We start from the raw sequence: 24,714 nt of genomic DNA, 5'->3' as shown, positions 1-24,714 counted from the left end.
CTAACATTGATGCAGATCCCACCGAGGGCGATCATGACAAGGAGGCCATCACCATTGACTCCGTGGCTGCTGCCGCGGACTACCCTAGCCTTCTTGTGCAGCGTGTGTTGAGTACACGTGTGGGTCATGAAGAAGAGATGAAGATCCAACGCCATAATTTGTTCCACATGTATCTCATTGTGCAGGGTTGTCGTGTTCTCACTATCATTGATAGCGGAAGTTGCAACAACTTGGTGAGTTCAGATTTGGTTGACAAGCTTGGCTTGACCACACGACAACATTCGTATCCATATAAACTTTAATGGTTCAATAATAGTGGTAAGACTAAGGTAACTAAATCAGCACGTATTAGCTTTTTCACAGGCTCTTATCATAATACTGCTGATTTTGATGTTGTCCCTATGCAAGCTTGTTCCATTTTGTTAGGTCGCCCATGGGAATTTGATAATGATGCTTTACACCATGGTAGAACTAATACATACACTATCATACATAAGGACAAGAAAATTACATTGCTGCCTTTGTCTCCTACGGATATTATTAAACATGCTAATGAGATCAAAAATAAACCTCCAACAGACATTGCTAAAAATAATAGGATTAAGTTAAAAGGAGGTGCTTTTCTTGCTACAACTCCTGCTACTACTGAGTTATGTGATAATCTTGATGCACCATGTTATACTATGTTTTGTCAACCTTTTATGTCTGGTGCATTGCCTGCTGTCACTAACCTTTTGCAGGAGTTCGCTGATGATGGAATGGAGTCGAGGACGACTCCAATTCTACAAGGAGGGGATGATAAGGACATCGCCAAGATGGTGTCGAGGACGACTCCAATTCGAGAAGGGGAGGATGATGAGGACATCGCCATGCTGGACACACCGACGTCATGGTCTTCCCCAAGTTCCAATTCGTTCCCAACTCAGCTGCCACGTCGCCCTCGGATTCAGCAGACACGTCGTCACTGTTTCGGTCATAACTTCCTCATACGACAATGAAATGGGCCGTTCTTGGATGCGTTGGAAAGGGGACGACGACGCCGTCGTTTTGGATCTGGTCCCAGCTCCAGAAGGTCTGTGGCTCATTTTGTGTGACCACGGCAAGGTGCTGCGTCACCTATTTGGACCAACTTGGCCATGTATCGTGTCGGGCCTTAAGCCCAAGTTGTGGGCGCCCAACCCCTGGCCGTCCCCAACCCTAGGTCGAGTCTTAGACTATAAACACAGCCGCCGCCGCTGCTACACAATTGGGTTTTGTTTAGAGTTTAGTTTTCTATCGAGAAACTGAATCGTTCATTGTAACTGTGGTGACAAATCCTTTTACAGTGATCCAGGGCCCCCGTTCTTGATCTCCTTCACTATGTTGATTAGTCCTTTGGAACCGAGTTCTTAAATCCTCTATTGATATCCGCGTCATTCATATTTGCAATTTCAGATTGCGTGTTTTACCTTCTTGCTTGTGCTCTTTGATTCGCTTGCAGGAAAAGCCTTCTTGGCGAGGTCAATCAAGTTGCGCTTGGTTGATAACCAACGGAGCAGTGGTGTAACGGTTGCAGGGTTTGAATCGTGTCTGATTTGAAGCCGGATCGCCAACGTTGAGATCTCCACAAATCGAACTTACCGGCTACCTCTCGGAAGATCGGGCCTGTACTCATCAGGATCATCGTGCCCCTGATCTTATACCGCGATGCTTTACATATCGGGCATTCATCCAAATTCTCGTATTCATTGCCATGGTAGAGGATGCAGTCATTAGGACATGCATGTATCTTCTGGATTTTTAATTCCAAAGGACAGACAACCTTTTTTGCTTCATACGTAGTGGTGGGCAATTCATTTGGCTTTGGAAGCATCTTCTTTATGAGGTTCAATAAATTCCCAAATGCCTTGTCAGATACATCATTCTTTGCCTTCCACTGTAGCAATTCCAGTGTTGTACCTAGCTTTTTTTGCCCCTCTTCGGCCGTCGGATATAGCAACTTCCTATGATCCTCAAGCATGCGCTCGAACTTAACTTTCTCTTTTTCACTTTCGCATTCTTGTTGTGCATCACGAATGGCATCGCCAAGAGCATCACCGAGATCATCTTCTGCCGCTACCTCTTTTTCATCTCCCCCCATTGTAGTATCATCAAAGGCACCATACTGAGCAATAATGTCATCAATGTCTAAATCTTCTTCTTCACCTTCTTCTATCATGACCCCGCTTTCTCCATGCTTAGTCCACATATATAGTTTGACATGAAACCTGACTTAAGCAAATGTGAATGAAGACTCATTGAGCTTGAATATTCCTTTAAATTCTTACATAGGGCACATGGACAGCACATGAAACCATCCCGCTTATTTGCCTCGGCCACACCTAAGAAATAGTGCACGCCCTCAATAAAGTCTTGGGAGCGGTGATCTCGGCATTGTACATCCAATGGCGTGACATAATCTGCATTACACGACAAATTATAAAAACCTTGAACATAATTAAGTATTTTATTACACAACATAGATGACACATACACGATTGATTAATTAACTAAGCCTGGCTATAACGTAAGCAATCCCAACTATCACTAAACAAACTAAAACTATAATGCACTTCAGTAACATAATTATTTCGTGATCGTACGCAACTAAAATAGACAAATCATTCGTCTGTTGAATATCAATAAGCTTCTCCTGCTGGCTCACTGCCTCATCATCAGCAGCCGCTACCTGAAGCGCACCCGAATTCTGCATGTATGTAGCATAATCTTCCTCCCAGTACCAACCATCGCATCCATTGCCCTCCCACTGAAATTAAAGCCAAAAAATATTTAGTCAAAAATATTCAAGAAAAGCAGGTCAATTAGCCATAATAATCAAATACGTAAGAAACTCACATCGTGATCCGGGCACTTGTAGAAAACACGACCCTTGCTGGGTCCCTGTCTCTTGACTCGGTACTCCATCACAATCTTCAACTTACACTTGCCGCAGATAATGAGAGGGAGTTCTTGCCTCAGTCGTTTCATAACCGAACGAGAGGCCGAGGATCCGGTACCAGTTGTCATCTACTTTCTATACTTATTTTTGCAAACTAGTGTAAATTTCACATTTTCTAAAATAATATATTTAAACAAAACTAAAATTATTTATTTATCTAACTAAACCATGAAATATGTACTATGTATAATAGTAAAATACTAAACTATCAAGTGATTTTACTAATGTAAATCATCATGTGATTTTGAGCTAAAAATGACATAGAAATCATAATCAAATCCACCATATCAAGTTACTTTCTATACTTATTTTTTGTAAACTATTGTAAATTTCTCATTTCTAAAGTAATATATTAAAAAAATAAAAATATTTATTTATCTAACTAAACCATGAGATGTACTATATATACTAGCAATACTAAACTATAAGTGATTTTGATGAACTAATTTAACTTTTGTTTATCCAAACATATATGCAAATTATCATGTGATTTTGAGCTAAAAATGACATAAAATCATAATAAAATCCAACATATAAAGTTACACATGCATCTACATCGCAAAATGAGATAAGCTACTGATAAAACATAAGAGGATTAAGTTTGTTACCTCCAAAATCGAAGAGCAACACCAATGAAGGGGGAGAGAGCAAGAACAACAGCAAGCTGAAGAACAGAGACAGTGAGTTTGAATGGAATGGCTCGGGCTCGAGGAGAAAGAAATGAGCTGGTCTATAGGCCGGGATAATTAGTCCCGGTTAGGAGGCCAAACCAGGACTAAAGATTAATCTTTATTCCCGGGACATCACCCAAACCGGGACTAAAAGCTTTAGTCCCGGCTGGTATTACCAACCGGGACTAAAGGTTGGTAATACCAGCCGGGACTAAAGATCTCTGCCCCGCAGACGACCGTTGGGCAAGAACCTTTAGTCCCGGGGGCAAAAAATACCGAGGCTAATACCAAATTAGGACATCGTTCTAAAGTCTGTTCTCTAGTAGTGTATGTTTCAAGATTATTACATCGGATGGATACAATCATCTTGAAAGCACTCCCGGCTTCTGCATAGCCGAATGCACATAGCCTACAATGTTTAAAGAAAGTAAAGACACACTAGCACTAATCAATCCACGAACTAGATCGCCACCCATGTGCCTAGGAAAAAAATTCCTTAGCCACCTGCGTTAATTGTAGATAAACCACTACAACAAAATCCTTGGAAGCCGGCCTCTATAGTATAGCCTAGGTACGAAGCCATGCATAGTGAAGAAGATAACCTGCACGGGAGAAGAAGCACCTTTTCTTCCAAAAATTATGTCATTCTTGTATAACCAAAGCAACCAATGGGACTAGCGGCTTGAAGTCCTTGCTTAAATGATGTAACCAACTTCCAAACATGTTGGATACACTATAAGGTTGAGGAAGACCTTTAGCTGTCTGTACAATGGCCCCCGGTAAAGGAAAAGGTATCCCCGAAGGTCGCTCAGCACTTTGTCGTCCAGGCTAGGCGACAAACAATATGAACGCTCTATCGAGAAGTCATTTTAGACGAGGAAGAAATAAAGGGAAAACTGCTCCACAGCATGGACACAATCGACTCGCTCGTTGTGCTTTCTGAAGAGGACCTGGTCTCATGGAGATGATGATGGACACTGGTCACACTGGTGCTCAACTCCGAGGGGACACACCATTGCCAATATACCCGAGAGTTGAAGTCTGGAAATATAATCTCGGTGAGCCTCTTGTCAGACCTGACTTGGTAAGGAGCTGCCAACCCAAATGTTCCGATTACACAAATGGTACATGGAAGCGACAAAACAAGGTAGAGCGCGCTCATTACAAAAAATAGACACTATCATTACTTCCATGTTGAGGACGAGATAAACATTGAGTTTGAGGAAATATACCAATTATACCACCTAAAAGACCTTGACAATGCTGGTGTCTGTAAGTGATTTATTTCTATAATTAACGTCCCTTGTTCATTGTCTATAATTATCCTCACTGCATTCTTTTTGTACTATATGCAAAATGGAGATTCTCAACCACAAAAGAAACACGATCTTTGACGTTGGTTTCAATTCACCCATATATCGTACACGAAGAAACAATACGTCACTTTAAACAAGAAACAGAGAAGGACATATTCAGGTTCTTGGACAAACAACATGACATGACAATAATACTCTTCCCTTACAACTTTAGTTGAGTGTTACTGTCTTGTCCACACTCTATTTTGCTTAGTCCATAATGGTGAGTGTAATGAGGTATGCCTGCATATAAACATGTAGGTTCCACTGGATATGTGGGTGATCCACCCTTACTCAGCACTGCAAGTGTCTTTGACTCATTGAGGAAAGACAAAGAGGAGTACCAAGACATGACATATATTCTCTAGAAGTAATTTCGGTCATCGCACTATATCTCTATCGCCATTTTCTTGATATCAAGGGAATAACTCAATTTATTTATTTTTTTGGGCAGTGCTTAGGTAAGGTTCATTTAGAAAGACAAACGTGAATGGAAGGCTCCTCTGAAAGCGGGTTTGCAGCTCCATACTTTTTTAAACTTTGTTACATAAACTTAAAAGAGTTTGACTATCTCCAAATCTAGAATGATAATTTTTAGAAATGAAGGTAATAATAAAAAAGTATACTAATACAAATAAATATAATCAAATTAATACGAAATATACTTTACAGTACATCTATTACAGTCAAATGTTAATAATATTTCTATAGATTTAGTCGAACTTAATCTAAATCTAGAATTGTATTGTTTTTAGAAAAAAGATGACACATGGTACATACATGAGTACCTATCCTTTGGAACATAGGAATTTTATAAGAAATCTATACTTATACTTAATAATAATAATAAAGAGGTAAAATTTCAGCCCTTTTTTAGTACCCATTTTTTTTGGTATGTCCTCCTCTAACTGACTCTGTGGATGTGAAAACTATTTTTGTTCGTCTCTCTATAACTCTCATGTTTTATATATGAGCCTGTCTACCTCACACTCGAGTGTTTTAGAGAGAACTAGCACACGTGTGTTTTGTCCCAAAAAAACACACAGATTACAGGAACCAAAAAATTCATGTATTTTATAACAAGGTAGCACACGAATTTTGGCAGCCTAGCACACAAAAAGAGTCACAACAGACAAAAGGAAATCCATGTGTTTTTCAAAGAAGTAGCACACAAATCTTCTTGTAGTTGTACTTGTACTTGTATTCTTTGTGAAACAAGGGCCAAAAATAGAGCAGATCTGTTGTACTTGTTATTATACTCTGTTGTAGCCCACAAACCTAACGACAAAATGACCCATGTTAACAACTACAAGGCACATCAGCCCATCAAACAAATGTGTGTCCTATATATGACCTACTTGACAAAGAAGCAAACCAAACAGATCCATCGATCTGTTCTTGAGGAGGAGCTCACGCACACTAGGGCAAAAAAGGGTGAAAACCCCAGATCAGAGCAGGAAAAAAGAGGTGGGGAGGGGGGAGGATCACTAGATCCAAGGAGGCAGGACTCACCTCTACATCATCCAAGGTCAGTACACACCAGATCCAACCCTTCCTTGTGTTAGATCCCTATTTTGTTGATCTCAAACGATCTGTGCAAAGGAATTTAACCCATTAGTTTGAAAATCAAGAGGATGACTCGTCGAAGACCAATTTCTAGGCACAAAGTACTAAATTAGTACTGGAGAACCTCCAGGAAAACAGCAGGTGAGATGCTTATGGGGCTGGGAAAACAGGAGCATTAACTGAGAAATGGACATTTTCATAGCATCTGCAAACATAAATGTTGCCCTAATTGTCCACAGTAAACCCCTAACAATATCTCAGCATAGCTTCTCTCAACCTACCATCCACATGGCCACATAAAACCACAACAAAGATGGGACTCACTACGATGCATCCTAATAAACAATCGAGGCGCACCAGAAAAAAACATACACAAATGACCACCACACTAACACCACAATTCAGCACTAAACCCATGACAATGATCGAACCACCTAAACTTTTTGGATGTTGTGCCTTCTTGCCGTTGGCCCAGCAGCCTAACAATTTTTCCCATTAAGAAACTAGTGTAGTAGTGATTAGCCTAACATTTTTTGCTGAAACTGGAGAAAACAACAAGTTCATTGTCACAGTGTAGAAAGATAATCCAAAGAGCTTACCTCTAACAAACTGACATAGTCCCAGACCTAGGCACAACCAAATTAGGATGCATTGGAATCAACCTGTTTAGAGAAACAGAACAAGACCAAAAGTAAGAACCTATTTACACAGATCACATAGGATAGATCATAGATCATAGATTACAAGACATAATTTATTTCTATCAATCTTTTTCCTTCATACTAGCACAATCACAGATCCGACAGCACCCACATCTTGTCCTACCTCCACCATCCTTCATCTAACACAAACATAGATCACATATGACAGATCATAGATTACGAGAGACAATTTATTTCTATGCAAAAACAATTTACAATCTTTTTCCTTCATACTAGCACAATCACAGATCCGACAGCCCCCACATCTTGTCCTACCTCCATCATCCTTCATCTAAAACAAACACAAATCATAGATTACAAGAGACAATTTATTTCTATGCAAGGACAATTTACAATCTTTTTCCTTCATACTAGCACAATCACAGAGAGAGGGGGGATTAGCACAATCACAGATTGCTAACTATTTCAAGCAAACAAAACAATATATCTTATGCATCTATTTTGTTTTTAGGTTACATCTGACAACATGGATGGGAACTCGCTACAAAATTTTGACCTGACAACACAAGAAGGGGTCAACAAATGGCAAGAAGCCCTACAGTTTATGTACCACACCAACCAGTATGCATTTCCAAATCCTATGTTCTATCATAGATGAGTTACAATGACACAAATGAGAATAGTAACAACAGCAGTTTCACACCACTCACACTTATACCGGTTATGCATTGGCTATATTCCTATTGTAACTAGGAATATAGCCTCACACCACTCACACTTATTCCAATCTCTACAAGGACTTTTCAAGAAGCACTACTAGAAGTTAGATTCATACCTCATCAGCCAAGATTAGTACACCAATCTATTGAATCAAGTTCCCTTGTAAACTAATTCCTAGATCACCTACGTTGGCCAAAATTAGCAGATCCATGAGATTACATAGTGCAAAACAGAGAGCATGAGATCTCACACACACGCACGCGCGTAAATACAATTTTCTGGGCAAATTTCTAGAAGTCATTCCGCAACCTCACACCACTACCACTTATATATTATGCATTTCCTATATTCCAATTGCTAATAAATTACAAAACACAGATATGGGAATTGCAGATTTCACATAGTGCAAATTGTACTTGTTGCTAATGCAATTATACCAAATGCAATTTTCATGTGGTGCAGGGGACAGGGGTGGCTAGGAATGGCTATAAACTCACAAACTGATTCTTTAATATCATTCAACTCTATCATATTGACATGTCATCATCTATTACTAAATGCAAGCAAAGAATAAGACAGAATTGAGACTGGAGCAGGAAGTATTACACTGAAACTATGGTTCGGCATAACTTAGGTAATATAAACGTCAATAATTAATTTCTGGTTAAGGACAAAACTATTTTCCCATGGACTTGTACAAAATACGAGTGAATCCACCTAAATTTTACAATACTAAATCATGTACATCATCAACTGCAGCTACCATACACAAATAGATTCTGAGAACTAATATTGTTTTGTAGGCTCTCCAGTGAAGCCGCAAAGAAAGATGAGGAAATAAACTTGTAATGCTAACAAAGATCCAGAAGCCACAACAAGCTGAGGGCGCGGTGATCAAAAACATGCAGCAACTCGTCATGATCAGCAGATACAAGCAAAATTTTAGTGCCACTTTAATTTATTTATGTAATCACAAGCATGTAACAAGCTCAATTTTTTTTGTGTACTACCCTTTGTGCCTCATTGAGTGTACTAGGTTAAACAGAATTCACAACTTCATATAACTCATCATGACGACTAGATATTGCACATGTTTGGTACCATAATTTCAGAAATTAACGAGTGTAATTTACTACTTATGAATGTGCAATAAAGAGAAATTAACGATTCCCTAAGTATGGAAGATTAGTAGGGACAGTGACAATCTACAAAATAGTACAAATCTGATCTATACAAGAAGATCCTGCTGACCATTCTTGCATGATCCTGTCTATATGTACATGTATGAGCTAACAGAAGCACATCCTTCCTACAATCAGTTGTGACACCAGATGGCTCAATCAAACCCCCCCCACACACATACACCACACCGTATCCTGCTCCCCAACAATACACTAAAGGACCAAAACTAATGCAATAAACTACAGAGAAATGGTGCAAAATTAAATACCCATTATCTAACAGATAGCTCGTGGTCTTAACAAATTCCACACATATTATCCTAGGGGCTAAGGGTATTCATCTCTTGTGAAGAAAAGATAACAATTAATCGATAGATACAATGCAGATAGTGTTGACACTATTAACCACCCTACAGTAGACAACAAAGAATAGCAGCATCCAGGTACTAATAATGGTGGTCTGACCTGTCCTAATTCTCTTTTTGAGGAAAATCAGTACTGATGTATGCTAAAAACAATACCTATCAGATTGTGCATAGAAATTTCATATCAAATAAATTATCCTTAAGAAGCTTGGTAGAAGTGTCATACTAAATTTACTAGACTAAAATATATGTTCATTTCCAGAGAGTAGGATGCCATGGCACATGAAACTACAGTCTATATATCATCAGCAACCACACTGGTTTATCAATAAAAAGACAAAGTGCCCATGGACAAAATGGAGCCCAAACTTTACACCCCTGAAAAATCAGGAACACATTCAAACTGAAAGTGAACAAGCACTGCATCAAAATCAGGCACTACATGTCTCATGCACCTGCTACAGACATTGAATACTTTCATCCATGTAAATAGATTAGCTAGCAATGCTTCTAAATTCATTCAGAGAATGGGTTGTAACTGACTGTAAGGTACTCAAATCAACAAGCACTGCATCACAAAATGAGATCTATAGACAGAACGTGGGGGCGTAAAAAATGCCCTGGCAGTTCCATCCGTGGCGCTAGCGGCCTCATCCAAACCTTGCCATGCTAGATCCCAGCGCAGAAGCAGCGAAGCAGGTCTCAACAACCGCTCGCACAAGCACCAGGTCGCTCGGCGTCTACCACGGCCACGAAAAAGCGATAGGCCGACAGCACCAATGGCCCGTGCAGGTGACGCCGACACGGACAAGGTTCGTCGTTTTGTTCAGTGGGGATCGTGATGTGCTCCACGAAATGCCTCTACAGAAATCAGGAAACAGTGCCGCTAATCCACTGCTGACTACCACTAATCCGACCACGCAATCCGCAATCTAGCAAAGCACCCAGAGAGAGCACGAAGCAGGGAGAGCGGCGCCCGAGTTCCTCACCTGCCCGATGACAACAGCCAGGGGGAAGTTCTCCCTCCCGTACTCACACCGCCCTTGGCCGCGGATGGGGCTGGCGCCGTTGGTGGACTCGAGGACCCCGGAGGTCGCGAGTGCCGCGGCCGTGAGGCGGGAGTCCCGTAGCCAGACGTTGCGGGAGGGGACGGAGAGGGAGATGGTGGCAGTGGCGGAGGGGAATGAGGTGGCGCGGCGGGGCGGGAGGTGCGGGAGTGAGTGGAGAGCGCGGTGGCCGTCGCCATGGTGGTGGTGAGGGCAAGACGACCGATAGACACAGGGAGGGACGGAGCGGCGACGTCGCCACTGGAAATGAATCGGCGTCTCCGACCAGGAGAGCTGCCGGAGGACGAAGGCGATGACGAAATGGGGATTCACAAATTGAAACAGTACTCCCAGAGCGGGCCCAGCAAGTCAGGGACAAAAGAAAGCTGAGCGCGAGGAGACGTCGATTGTTGATCGGACAGACACAAAATTCGTGTGCTGAGAAGGGAAAAAACACACATGTGACGTATAGCATTTCTCTTTATGTATATAATAACATATACGTAGGGCTTCTTGAAGTAATCTGGATAGGTACGAATCCAAATCCTAATCCAAATAGATTATTAAGTCTTGAATAACTTGTGTAAGAATCCTAATTATGTCCTACTCCGTAAACGAAGCGTTGCTTTAAACCGTCCGGCTCCGGCCACACGTGATTGGTAATTTACTTGATTTAATAAAGCCCAATTAAATGATGCTCCTCTCGTTCGGATCTGGTTTACTATTTTTTAGCTTTTCTTCTCTGTATGGAATGAAGACTCCTGGTTTTCATTTTTTTTTTTTTCATTTTTTTTTTTTTTTTTTTTTGCGGTTCGCCATTTTTTCTGTCCGATTTTTTTCCCCCTTTCGGTTTCTTTATTTTCTCCTGTTCTGAGAGTTCTTTATTTTTTTTCCAAGTACCTCCCGTTCTTCTTATATTTTTTCCTCACATAATAAATGTCAAACAATAATAAATTCTACAAGTAGACTTGAATAGTAATCCTAATACAAATGGACTCCTCCTGTCATACGAGGCCTCTTACCTTGAGTAACCTATTAAATAGGAATCCTACTCGAAACAGAAATAGAAAGGATATAAAACTCCTTTTTTGCGGTGCTGCTGGCGCCGGTCACTCCACGAGCGTACCGAAGTCGGGCATCGAGCGAACGAAGTTGAATGGTTTATTTGCTTCCCATCACTGGATTGTTTGCTTTCCAAATAAAACCAGCGATGGAAGCAAATAATTAACTCCCATCATTGGTTTATTTGCTTCCCAAATAAAAATAACCTTGTGGGCATAAACCAATCCGTACCACTCTAATCTATCACGACCTATGGAGTTGACTTGATATCTGTGTCGAACTCCAATCTACCATGTGACATATGCATGTGTCGACAGACACACAAGTTTGTATGGCCATCGTGGATAACAGGTACAAATCGACCGGTGTACATATGCATGCACAAGCATGATTAAATTATTTGTTGCATGTTGATCTAACGACAGTGTACATCCCGTCGCAACGTACGGGCATGTTTGCTAATATACATGAATCGGTTTATTTGCGGAGAAAAAAAACCCGTAGGAAACAAGAATCTTTTGCGCCATTCAAAGGGACCTCAATTTCTTAGATGCTGGCCTAAGTAGGAGCCGATCCTACGAGATTGCGATGACCTTGACTTAGTTGTCACTCGGCACTTGTCAAGTAGCTAGTGACGGGAGACAGCGAGGAGGAGGCAGTTAGAGGGCGTGGTCGCGGCTCCATACTCGCCGCTCATCTCAGCTACTATCCGGCTGGACGGAGCTGACATACGCGGGCCTCTCGTCACAACTACTGCACATGTGCAGGTGTATGCTGAGTTCCTTTCCTTCCATGCGAGGAGCAGGACCGGCTTGTGCAGAGCGCAGGCCAAAAGTCCCTGTTGATCAAGGGAGAAGGAGTATTCTTGCGCTTTGCAGAGGGAAGGATGCCTCCTCCTACTAACCTTTGCTTGCACAAAGCGTTCTACTAACGCCATCCTCCAAACTGTCACCGGTGGTTTAATTAGGCTATGAAAAGAGCCTTCGACCATGCGAGCGCTTGCGTTGGGATGACACTCCCGAGCTTAACCCATCCAAATTACAGTTTGTCCATGCTGATTGACAGTTCCGTGTGGGACATAACAATTAAAACTAGCTGCTGCGTCGTATATAGTAAGCACAGTGAAGCCAAGCTGCTGTTATCCTCGCTCTCTCATGGCCTTCTTTCTTCATAGGGTTAATGGGTGCACGCAGTGCTTGATTTGAATTCATGTTTGCACGCAATGATTCTTTGAGCAATAACCTTGTCCAAAATAGGAGCAAGAAAATCTAAAATAGGGATCTAAGTTTGTACTCGATTACTACGGAGAATCAAATTAAGTTTATGCAGACATGATTAGTGAGTCTAGTTCAACTAGAAGGTGTGGTTGAGTACCCATGTTCCAATTTCTGACTCCCCATCAACAAGTCAAAATTTAGATCAAGATACATATTTTCTTCTTAGTAAAAATCACCTAGTTTCTCGTAGGTTGGCTGTTATTTTTTAGTGTCATGCGATTGTTATTGTTAATGACCCTTAAATTAAAAAAAATAATCAAAGGTCTTTTTCATAAAATCCTACTGGCTATATATGTCATAGTAAAGGATTGAAAGAAACTAAAAGCATTGGCCATTACACTTGATTTCCTATTGGTTGATCAAGGGCACGTTTGCTTGGGAGCCGGACGGTGGACCCGGCGTTCAAGGCAGCACAGAGCACACTGCAGCAGAGCACAATAAAAGCCATACGTCTCCTTCCCTCGTTCATCAAACCAAATCGAAGCCGCACTCCACTCCACTGCTCTCCTCCCCAATCAGGCTATGCTCGCCCACCGCATCCTCCTCCTCCTCCTTGCCGTCGCCGCCGCGGCTGCGGCGAGCGGCACCGCCTTCGCCAAGCCGACGGCGTACGAAGTCCTCGCCGACTACGACTTCCCGCCGGGGATCCTCCCCAAGGGCGTGGTCTCCTACACGCTCGACAACGCCACGGGCGCCTTCACGGCCACGCTCAATGGATCCTCCTCCTGCGAGTTCTCCATCCAGGGCTCCTACACTCTCCGCTACAAGACCAAGATCAGCGGCACGATCGCCACCGACCACCTCACCGACCTCGAGGGCGTCTCCGTCAAGGTCCTCCTCTTCTGGTTCAACATCGTCGAGGTCACCCGCAGCGGCGACAACCTCGAGTTCTCCATCGGCATCGTCTCCGCCGACTTCGGGGTTGACAACTTCCTCGAGAGCCCCACCTGCGGCTGCGGGTTCGACTGCGACGACCTGCTCATGCTCCAGAAGCAGCCGGGGGGCGCCACCGCCAAGCTGCGCCTGCGAGGTGCCTCGTAGAATTCCGCTTCTGCAGATTCGGCGACTGCTGCTGTAAGCTGCCACTACTATAGTCTATAGTAGACGTGGGTTAATAAAGAGGGCAAACTTCAAAAATCCCAGCTTTTGAGATGTGGGATGGGGTAGTAAGTTCAAGACTCGGTTTCATGTTTCATCAACTGTTTCGATCAGGCAGCTTTAGGAACAGTCAGAGAAGCAATTAAGATCTTTCAAATATTTTAATTCATAAATCTCTATATGAAATTGTCTTCTTTCCATTGAGATGTTTGCACCTCATGTGAATTAGTTTCTGAAGTGGTGATAGTTGAATCCCATGGTTACCGATGGTTACTTCAAGTGCTTGTTGTGGTTGTTAGCTCAAGACTTCATTAGTTTTCCATTTCGATGAAACAAAACATTTGTTCTCACACAGTTTAGACAAACTTAAATCAGTAATCGAGTGGTCAGTGCAGGCTCAGTATCTTCCCCTTGGGGTGGTTAGAGTTGTAGTCCCAAGGGACCCACTCTTTATTTGTGGCTTCGGCCGCAATGACCAGGGGGGACTCCCTCGTCTACCCTACATCCAAAGCACAGGTCTGTAGTCAGCTCATCTCATGGAGCTACGATGCCGCTGTGTATAGGTGGGACAGGGTTCGGGGGTTTTCTCGATCTGCATAAGAAGATCTTCTTAAGCCGGAATACCTAGGCTGTCTAGCCACCGCGGATCGAGTTTTTTTTTTAATCGAGTAACTTTGAACTTAATAAGAGCAACACTGTTGATGCTACTGTGATTCCACTTCTGAAGTTATCAGATTTTAAGAAGTGAGTTAACTTTTTTTCCGAAAAAGAGGAGAATTGCAACAATATTTAAAGGTATTCAAAGTTTTTTTTGTTTCTAGTTGGAAAATAATGATGGGAAATGGAATACAAATTTCGGTAGATGTGTATGTGAGCATTTTATGCTGTTTGAAATCTCATGTGTTGGAATTCTAAGCCTAATTTGTTAATTTGCTGTAGTTGAGTTGCCCGTTATGGATGGTGTGCTTTATTTGTCTGTTGTTGTAGTTGGTTGAAGGCTTCTTATTTTTCATTTCGAGAAGAAATGGAGTTTTGATTGAGAGAGACAAAGAGCCTAAATTGATAGAGTAATGTTTACGTACAAAAGTAATATTATTGTTGCTACAATGATTTCAAGAGGAGGTACATTTTTCTTCCTTAAGGGCATTGCTTAGTAAGTACAAAGCACTATGTACCTTTGACATGGCAATTTCTGCTTAACTATAGCTAGTATTATTATCTTGGTGGTGGTCTGGTGGAGATTGAGTGAAGTCTGTGTGGAGTGCCTTCCAGACGCCCTCGCCAAAGGGCAATTTATAACCAAGTAGAGGGACGCGGGCCGATGATGGTCGGTCGATCGGCCACCAACGGAGGATCTACCTATAGGTCCACTAGCCCTTGGAGCCAATGCCCCCTTACTCTATGAATCATGCGCAGGGACGGTTGCGTGGGATAAACCACGTGCCATTGTGGCACGAGTGATAGGAGATCCCTAAGCAGCCACGTGCTACTCCATGTGACGAATCCGCTGCACGGGAATCGAGGAGCCACACTCCTCTTGAACCCTAAGCGCCGGACCGACGACTCGGATCCGCATATTCGAATCGCTGCGGCCGTTCACCCCTCAGATCGTCACTGCGTTGCATGACGGTTCGCACCACGCGGAGCACAACGCACCGAGCACATTGACTCCCTCTGCCGGTGCGACGACGAAGGAATACGAAAAGACTACATCAAGCAGGAACGGGAAGGGTGCACGTGGAGAAACCACCCCACTCGCTGACAAACTGGCCCAACGAAGGGCCCGGAGGCTCCTCTGGCCCACATCTCCGGGAGTTCAGAAGCCAGCTGGCAGACAACACGTGGCTACTCCTGGACCAAGGGATCGAGAGCGATGGGCACTATGCGAGGGCCCACTAGTGGTCTCTAGCCTGGGCGTGCAAAGCGCTCCGGTTGTCGCGACGTGTAGCCTGAGCCCAAGAAGCATGCTACCGAACCCATCGACGAGCATGGGGTGCCAAGCGAGTCTGGATGAATTAAATACAACTTTCGAAAGACTTTGCATTGTGCTCGCAGCAACCCGCCAGGCCGGTTTTATAGCCTATGTGGCTGCCCAGCCCCCTAGAAAACCGACCAGGACGGGGACCTGGCCAGACTAGTTTTCCTATACTATTCTGAAACAATTGGTTTTCAAATTGGTTTGGGATCTATTTTTTGCCTAGGAAACTTGAAAAAGTTTGATCTGGACTTGTTTCCTGCTGGAATAAGACCACCCCTCTGTATAAAGAGAGGATCACAGCCGATTGAGATCATCCAACATCCAATCGTTCTTTTTACTTCTACTACTTTTTTGCCCTTTTCCAACCCCATGTTGCTGTTCATCGCTTGATCCGATGATCAAAGATGGCGTCCTGGGCTTGCTAGCCGACCTAGAGCAACCAAGTAACGTCCTTGCCTCAAGGGGTCCTTCCCGGGCAAGAGCTTCGACAGTTTCTTAGCTAGTTTGCCTATAAACTAGCCGTTTCGTTCTTCACCATGTAAGTGTGATATCCTCACTATGTTCTTCGGCCTGTGGCGGCTCGGACACTACCACCGATCTTTAAAATCAATGTCGGTTCAAAACCCCCTTCACTGTCAAATTTTGATCCAACACAGGTAAACCGACAGTGATGGGGTTCATATCACGGCAGTGACGTGGTTTTCAGAAAACCCACTACACCACAACACCGCTTCACCGTCAGACATCTGACGCTAAAAATTATATTTGGCGATGGATGATCTGACGCTAAAGATAACTCAGAGACCATCTGACGCTAAATCCTCATTTAGTGATTTAGTGTCTGTTGCTATAAGTATTCATATTTAGCGTTGAACCGTCTGTCGCTAAAGCCAAGTGTACCGTCAATCTGTCTGTCGCTAAAGAAAATGGGCCCACGCTGAGCTCGTGTGCCCCACCTCTATCTAGCTCGCTCGTGAAGCAATTTCGCATTTAGCCCATCAGTGATTCGGCCCGTCTCAGCCCATCTCGGAGCATACTATTTCGCCATCTGATCGACTTTCAACGGCCGAGATACACGAAATGATGAATAAAACACAGCGCTCTCTTTTTCTCAGTTGAAACCCTACTGCCCTCTCTTTCTCCCTCACGCAGTCCCCCACGAACTCCTACTCCCTTGCTCTGGCGGCGCAGGCAAGTACGGGACGAGCCCCCCATCCCCCCCCTCCGGCGGCACACCACTCCGGTGGTGCGTGCAGGCTGGGGACGGCTCCCTGCGTACGCATCGCCGCTGGTTCCCTTCCCCTGCTCGTCTTCGTCCGCGCTAGTGGTGGTGGGGGGCATCTAACCCGGCGCCGCCGAACCCTCCTTTCGCCCGGTTCTGCCCCGTCATAGTCCTCCTCCTCTCCTCCGGATCCTCCACAGACGGCCGCTGCTCCTCTCTCGCTCGAGCAGGCTTGGAGATCCGTCCATCCCGGTGAGTAGCGATCTCTTCCCGCAGAAGTACTGCAGAAGTCTGACGGCCCTCCACATCTCTCTCCCTCAGATTCGACTCCTCCCTCTCCGCTCTTCTCTCTCCCTGCTTCCTATCCTCTCTCAGATCCAGAGGCCGAGCATGGCGACGACAGGATGCTGGCTGGTACTCCATCTCGTCGTCCTCCTGCTTGCAAGGAAGCAAATCGAGAAGGCATTGGAGACCTAGGGTTTGAGAGGTGCGGCGGCTACAGGTTCGTGGGAGGATGGAGAGGAGGGTGTGGTGGGGACGGAACCCCTCATGACGGCGGTGACTAGGTGGGATGCGGGTTCCACGGTAGCAGCAGAGCCCCCTCGACGACCACGTCGCCAGCCCCGAGCTCGCCTTCCTCGACCCAGGTTTTCCACATATCTCCCTTCGTTGTCTCCTCTCCCCAAATTGATATGGTTCCTTGATCTATGATGGCTGCAATTTCCTGTGAATTTCCCCAAACTAAGAACATAAAGGTCCTTTACCTGTAGGGATTTGCTATGTGTGACTGGCTCCTATCATCTACATAGTACAGGTAGCTCATCTTCACTGATAGTTTGATTCCCTTTTGACTTGATAACCTAGGTTTAGTTTCTATATGTTTCTGAGTGCATTCATTCCTTCGATAGGCGTTATCAGTTAGTAGATCACTGGTGGATGCTAGAAATGTGGATAGGGTGCTTGATGTTTTCTGTATTTCACAGAACCTGAACTAACAAATAAAAAAATCCTATGTTGGGTTTTAGAATACTGTGTTCCCTTTTTTGCTACTGTAGCCAGCCAACTGTGTTGTTGATTGCTTTGTGAATAACTGTGGTTTATTGCATGGACATTAATTTGCATTTTACTATTTCCTTCCAGTAGAGTTCTTTTGTTCAATTTTATTGATTTTTAATCAAATGATATTGTTTTCATGTAAATTACATATTATTTCCAAGAACCCAGCCCAACAATGATGTGGGTCCCATACTTCTCGATGAAACTGCTCACAATTTTCAGAAAGAGTGAAATTAGTCTTCTTCAATGGATTGTGCGTCCATTGGTTCAGGAAATGGAAACTGCGTTTGGGCATGGAAAATCATCTGGCTTGTGTTGTTTTTGTTTAGTCAGTGCCTCAATTGTGACATGTTCAGAGAACTGGTCCAGTAGGTAATGTAAAAGCTTATCTACTTAATGTTTAGGAGAATGAATGTACGTTTTCTTAAATTTTGATAGAAATATACTTTCTTGTTTGCTTCTTGTTTATTGTCCTACACATTGATGTGACACCTTAGAGTTGATTCATGCTGATGTGCAGACAGGAGAGGAGATATACTCCATCTGTTGAGGACCTGGAAGGTTTGAACAAGTCTAAGTCCTGCAGGCAGGTAGCTTAATTTCTATGCACCCTTCAATTTGCCGGCTGCTGCTTCTTGTCTGGTCTGGTCCTTTTCCACTATGCATGCATACGATTTTTCACACCGCATGGCATGGCAAACGTGTGGTGGACGATTTTGCACTCTTGGAAAGGAGAAAACCATTATTACTTGGTCACAAGATGAGGTTAAGTCAAGTCAAGCATAGCACTGCACTTGTGATCACCTCAACTTGCTAGCATCCTGTTCTATTTACTGTATAATTATCTCTCTTCCAAATTAGATGGCATCACAAAGTTTATATAATTTATTATTAAAATTTTCGCAATTTGTCCTCTACTAGACATGGTACATGTAATGGTACTTGGATTTGTACCGTGAGTGCATATTAATTAGCCCACCCTCATTTCAACGTAATAATATATGACTTTCTTACTTTTAATACATGTTTTTTTTTCTGAGAAGTAATGTCAAACCCTTGAATGAATAGGTAACCCTGGAAATGAGAGAAGACCGAATTGGGTGGTGCTTATGATCACTAGTCCGTAATTTAGCAATTATCAAGAAGCTTAAAGTGATAAATGATGAAGTGAAGGACGGGTTAATTGAAGAATTGAAAACTGTAAACTTGAGCAAATGTCAGTGAAGCGGTTTCGTACATTTGTGCTGCTAAGCTTCGTTCTACTGACATACAAGTTGCAGTTCAGGTATGCGCAGTGTTAACAGTACCTGGATCTGGTTTACTTGTCTTATCAGTTCACAAATATACACTTAATCCGTCTTGTAAGCTACAGCCTTGCTCATTATACATTTCTTTATAAGTTATTTCATACATGGATAAGCAATGCGTTCTGTATAAGAGAAGCATGCTGCTGCCCTAATTTTTATCGGCATCAAAATCTGTAGGCTATTAGCTTGTGGAGTCGTGCAGCATTACACATATAGGTTATATTTATTTTTTTGGCGATATTATTCTTGTCTGTAAACTGTTAATATTATGGTGAATTCCCATGGAATGTAGATTTGCTCACTGCTCCATCAAAGATACATAGACTTCTCTCCTTGCCTTATTGAAGAACTCCTAAAGACCTATCCTGGGACAAGTGATTTTAAGGACAAGTGCTATGTTTTGTTGTTTTTTTTTGCTACACATACAACCTGCTGTATTGATCGATGTAAATGGTAAAAATTTAATCTCCACACAAACTAATGTATCTGCTTGAGTATATATGCCATGCTCAATACGCAAACTATGTTTCCATTTTCTAAATTTGTCAATTCTTAATGCTTTACTGTGTTCTGCATTCATACTATGATTTTTCTATTTTATGCTAAATAAGCGTCATGTACTTTCTTATTGTTTGAGTTGCAATCACTACTTTTAGTAGCACAAGGCACATGCTTCCACAACTAGATTGGCTTGGATGGTTTTGGAGGATGTTCTGTGTCTCTAGAGGAAGTAGATGTGGTGAGCTTACCTATGTGAGCTATTGTAAACTTTTGGTCAAATTTGTAAAAATGCATGTATCTTTATTGAAGTTGAATTCTAGTTGTGTATTTGCTGAATGAACTGTTGAAGCTCAGTGTAACATTTGTAATAATTGTTGACCGATCAATTTTTATTTTTTTAACCATTTAAAACTTACTGTTGGACCATCTGTCGCTAAAACTACATGTAGCATTAAATGATCTGTCGATAAAGAGTAGCAGCGGGTTGTCTGTCGCTAAAGAGTAGTAGCAGACTATCTGTCGCTAAAAAAATTCAGGGCAACGGATTGTCTGACGCTAAAAGTATTGTCTGACGCTAAAGATTTTTAACGTCCAGGGCTTATAGCGTCTGTAGAAGTCTGTCGCTATAACTTTTTAGCGTTAGATTGTCTGTCGCTGTAGTCGCTTTTAGCGTCAGACTATCCATCGCTAATCTTGGTGTTGTGGTGTAGTGACCCCAAAAAAGGGCTACAAAAATAGGGAAAAAATTAATACTAGGAGAGACCACACTAGACAGCCACAAGCCACGCTATTTTTTGCACGAAAAACGTGTGCTTTGCGACCACCGGCGCTCGAACCCCCAACCTCCTATTTTGTGTGTTCGTCCCCTAACCACTCCACCAGTAAGATGCTTATGTCCAAATGAGATATTCATCCTAACCATTTTATGTTCATCTAATTTTAAAATGAGTATTTGGGACCCTAAATGATTTCAAATGAAAACGTTGTCAACTACAAAGTTTTATAACTCTTCGAGATCTACAACTTTGGTTTTGGTCATTGCTCCATTCAAAGTTATTTGAAGAATTTGAATTTCAAATATGAGAAAATTCAACTGTAATTTTTATTAGATAAAAGATTTCAAATGAAAAATTTGTTAACGGTAAAGTTGCATAACTTTTTGAGATATATCTACAACTTTTGCTTTGGGTGTTTGTCCATTAAGGTTGTTTGAAAAATTTAAATTTTAAATTTTAGAAATCAGACGTAATTTTCATTAGATAAGTGGTTTCAAATGAAAAAGTTATCAACTACAAAGTTGCATAACTTTTCGAGATCTATAACTTTTGTTTTGGTTGCTTCTCCATCCGAGATTCTCAAATACCACTGCACACTCACTTATGACTATGGAACATATGTCTTTAGTTGGTATTGATTTCTATGAAATCTTGTGAATCAAATAGAGTGACATCATAATGACTTCAAATAAGAAACTTGTAAACTATAAAGTTGCATAACTTTTCAATATCTACAAATTTTGTTTTGGTCGCTTCTCCATCCAAGATCCTTAACGACCACTGCACACTCACTTATGACTATAGAGCATTTGGACTCCTTTTGGTATTAACGCTATAAAATTTTATGGTGTGTATTTAGACATCCAAACATTCTAAAATAAAAAACTTTGAACTACAAAGTTGTAGATCTCGTCGAGTACTATAACTTTGATATAAAGTTTGTCTTCATCGAACATCATATGAGAAAGTTATGAAATTTTCTGGTAGCATATCATTATCGTTTAAAAAAACCCGACAGTAATGACCCAATGTCACAGTCGGATCTTGGCGTATCAGTGTCAGTTTTAACAAAAAAATCGACAGTGATGACCCAATATCAATGTCGGTTGGTCCTATCGCTGTTGGTTTTAGCAAAAAACCGGCAGTGATGTTGGAGCCGACAGTGAATGTCAAATCTGTAGTAGTGGGACGACTAGCCCTAGCTGTTGTGTAATTCAGGATCAATTCGGCGTCAACACTATCTATTCCAAACTATAAGCCATTCTGATTTTTCTATATATATATATATATATATATTATGTTTCTATACATAGTCTATAGGTGAGAGACTTATGATTTGAAATAAAGGTAGTACAACGGTACAGGACAGTTCATCACATACCAACTACCACATCCATTTCTTAGGGCGTGTTTGGCCGGGCTCCCATCGGCTCTGGATCCCACACTGTAGCGCAACTGTAGCGCGCATGAGCTGGAGCCGGAGGAGCCAAAAAAACAAGCTTCTCCGGCTTCGGCGCTGTCAGTGAGAGAGGAAAGGAGGAGAGAGAAAAACGGCTTTGGTGAATAGTGTCTCTACAGGAGATGAACAAGGGAGGAGTCGGAGGAGCCAGAGCCTGGCCAAACAGGCTCTTAGTTACTAATGTAATAAGCAGGAGCAGCTTCCGTGGATTGTGATCGCCTTGACTCAAGTGGTCAGCTGCCAGTAGTCACGCGAGAGCGAGGAGGCTCCTACTCGCCGCTCGTCTCAACTAATTAACTTCGTGCCCAACCGGCCACCCCGTCCCCAAGCGCGGGCGGGAGGTAAAGGTAGTACTGATGATGAGGTTCAACTAATTAGATAGTGTTTGGTTCGAGGGATGGTGATGAGTACAGGCCCGATCTTCCGAGAGGTAGCCGGTAAGTTCAATTTGTGGAGATCTCGACGTTGGCGATCCGGCTTCAAATCAGACACGATTCGAACCCTGCAACCATTACACCACTGCTCCGTTGGTTATCAACCAAGCACAACTTGATTGACCTCGCCAAGAAGGCTTTTCCTGCAAGCGAATCGAAGAGCACAAGCAAGAAGGTAAAACACGCAATCTGAAATTGCAAATATGAATGACGCGAATATCAATAAAGGATTCAAGAACTCGGTTCCAAAGGACTAATCGATACAGTGGAGGAGATCAAGAACGGGGGCCCTGGATCACTGTAAAAGGATTTGTCACCACAGTTACAATGAACGATTCAGTTCCTCGATGGAAAACTAAACTCTAAACAAAACCCAATTGTGTAGCAGCAGCGGCGGCTGTGTTTATAGTCTAAGACTCAACCTAGGGTTGGGGACGGCCAGGGGTTGGGCGCCCACAACTTGGGCTTAAGGCCCGACACGATACATGGCCAAGTTGGCCCAAATAGGTGACGCAGCACCTTGCCGTGGTCACACAGAATGATCCACAAACCTTCTGGAGCTGGGACTAGATCCAAAACGACGGCGTCGTCGTCCCCTTTCCAACGCATCCAAGAACGGCCCGTTTCGATGTCGTATGAGAGAGTTATGACCGAAACAGTGATGACGTGTCTGCTGAATCTGAGGGCGACGTAGCAGCTGAATTGGGAACGAATTGTAACTTGGGGAAGACCATGGCGTCGATGTGTTCAGCGTGGCGATATCCTCATCATCCTTCCCTTCTCGAATTGGAGTCATCCTCGACTCCTTCTTGGTGATGTCCTCATCATCCCCTCCTTGTAGAATTGGAGTCGTCCTCGACTCCATCCCATCATCAGCGAACTCCTGCAAAAGGTTAGTGACAGCAGGCAATACACTAGACATAAAAGGTTGACAAAACATAGTATAACATGGTGCATCAGGATTATCACATAACTCAGCAGTAGCAGGAGTTGTAGCAAGAAAAGCACCTCCTTTTAACTTAATCCCATTATTTTTAGCAATGTCTGTTGGAGGTTTATTTTTGATCTCATTAGCATATTTAATAATATCCGTAGGAGACAAAGGCAGCAATGTAATTTTCTTGTCCTTATGTATGATAGTGTATGTATTAGTTCTACCATGGTGTAAAGCATCATTATCAAATTCCCATGGGCGACCTAACAAAATGGAACAAGCTTGCATAGGGACAACATCAAAATCAGCAGTATCATGATAAGAGCCTGTGAAAAAGCTAATGCGTGCTGATTTAGTTACCTTAGTCTTACCACTATTATTGAACCATTGAAGTTTATATGGATACGAATGTTGTCGTGTGGTCAAGCCAAGCTTGTCAACCAAATCTGAACTCACTAAGTTGTTGCAACTCCCGCTATCAATGATAGTGAGAACACGACAACCCTGCACAATGAGATACATGTGGAACAAATTGTGGCGTTGGATCTTCATCTCTTCTTCATGACCCACACTTGTACTCAACACACGCTGCACAAGAAGGCTAGGGTAGTCCGCGGCAGCAGCCACGGAGTCAATGGTGATGGCCTCCTTGTCTTGATCGCTCTCGGTGGGATCTGCATCAATGTTAGCAGCAAGGGCTAAATCATCTTCAACATCACTAGCACTTACATATCCATCCTCGGTAGCAATGAAAGCACGACGACTGGGGCATTCCTTCATGACATGTCCCATGCCTTTGCATCGGTGGCAAATGATTTTAGAGCTGGACGAGGAGGAGCTAGTAGAAGCACCCGGAGTGCCACCTTTCTTCAGCTGTGGAAACTGCACATTAGACAATTTACTTACCCCAGAAGAAAATGGAGGTGTAGATGGCTGTGGTGCAACAGGAAGCTTGGGCGTCTTCGGCTCGGAACGCTGCTGAAAATTCCTCCCATTGTTAGACCTGAAAGGCTGGTGTTATTTGCGTCCCTGTACTTCTCGTTCGGCCTTAATAGCAAGATGATACA

General features: G+C 42.8%; 1 protein-coding gene and 1 long non-coding RNA gene across 4 annotated transcripts; both read left to right on the top strand.

Moving 5' to 3' along the window:
* The first annotated feature begins 13,343 nt into the window (after positions 1-13,343).
* Positions 13,344-14,191, top strand: LOC136513899 (uncharacterized protein At5g01610-like). The gene has a single exon (XM_066507880.1). It carries the CDS (start codon positions 13,405-13,407, stop codon positions 13,921-13,923), a length of 519 nt encoding a protein of 172 aa, XP_066363977.1. The 5' UTR covers positions 13,344-13,404; the 3' UTR covers positions 13,924-14,191.
* Positions 14,192-17,069: 2,878 nt separating this feature from the next.
* Positions 17,070-20,433, top strand: LOC136512524 (uncharacterized). Of its 3 annotated transcripts, none has more exons than XR_010773112.1 (5): positions 17,070-17,827; positions 17,951-17,994; positions 18,757-18,826; positions 19,305-19,521; positions 19,836-20,433. It is a non-coding gene; the product is annotated as an uncharacterized lncRNA (long non-coding RNA). The 3 variants fall into 3 exon arrangements; XR_010773113.1 differs by having other exon boundaries at positions 20,200-20,431; XR_010773111.1 differs by having other exon boundaries at positions 17,071-17,827; positions 19,305-20,431.
* The last annotated feature ends 4,281 nt before the right edge of the window (positions 20,434-24,714 follow it).

Source organism: Miscanthus floridulus, chromosome 16 (genome assembly GCF_019320115.1).
Source record: "Miscanthus floridulus cultivar M001 chromosome 16, ASM1932011v1, whole genome shotgun sequence".
Classification (NCBI taxonomy): domain Eukaryota; kingdom Viridiplantae; phylum Streptophyta; class Magnoliopsida; order Poales; family Poaceae; genus Miscanthus; species Miscanthus floridulus.
Note: the sequence above shows the minus strand (reverse complement) of the source record. Positions and strands in the feature narration are given on the sequence as shown.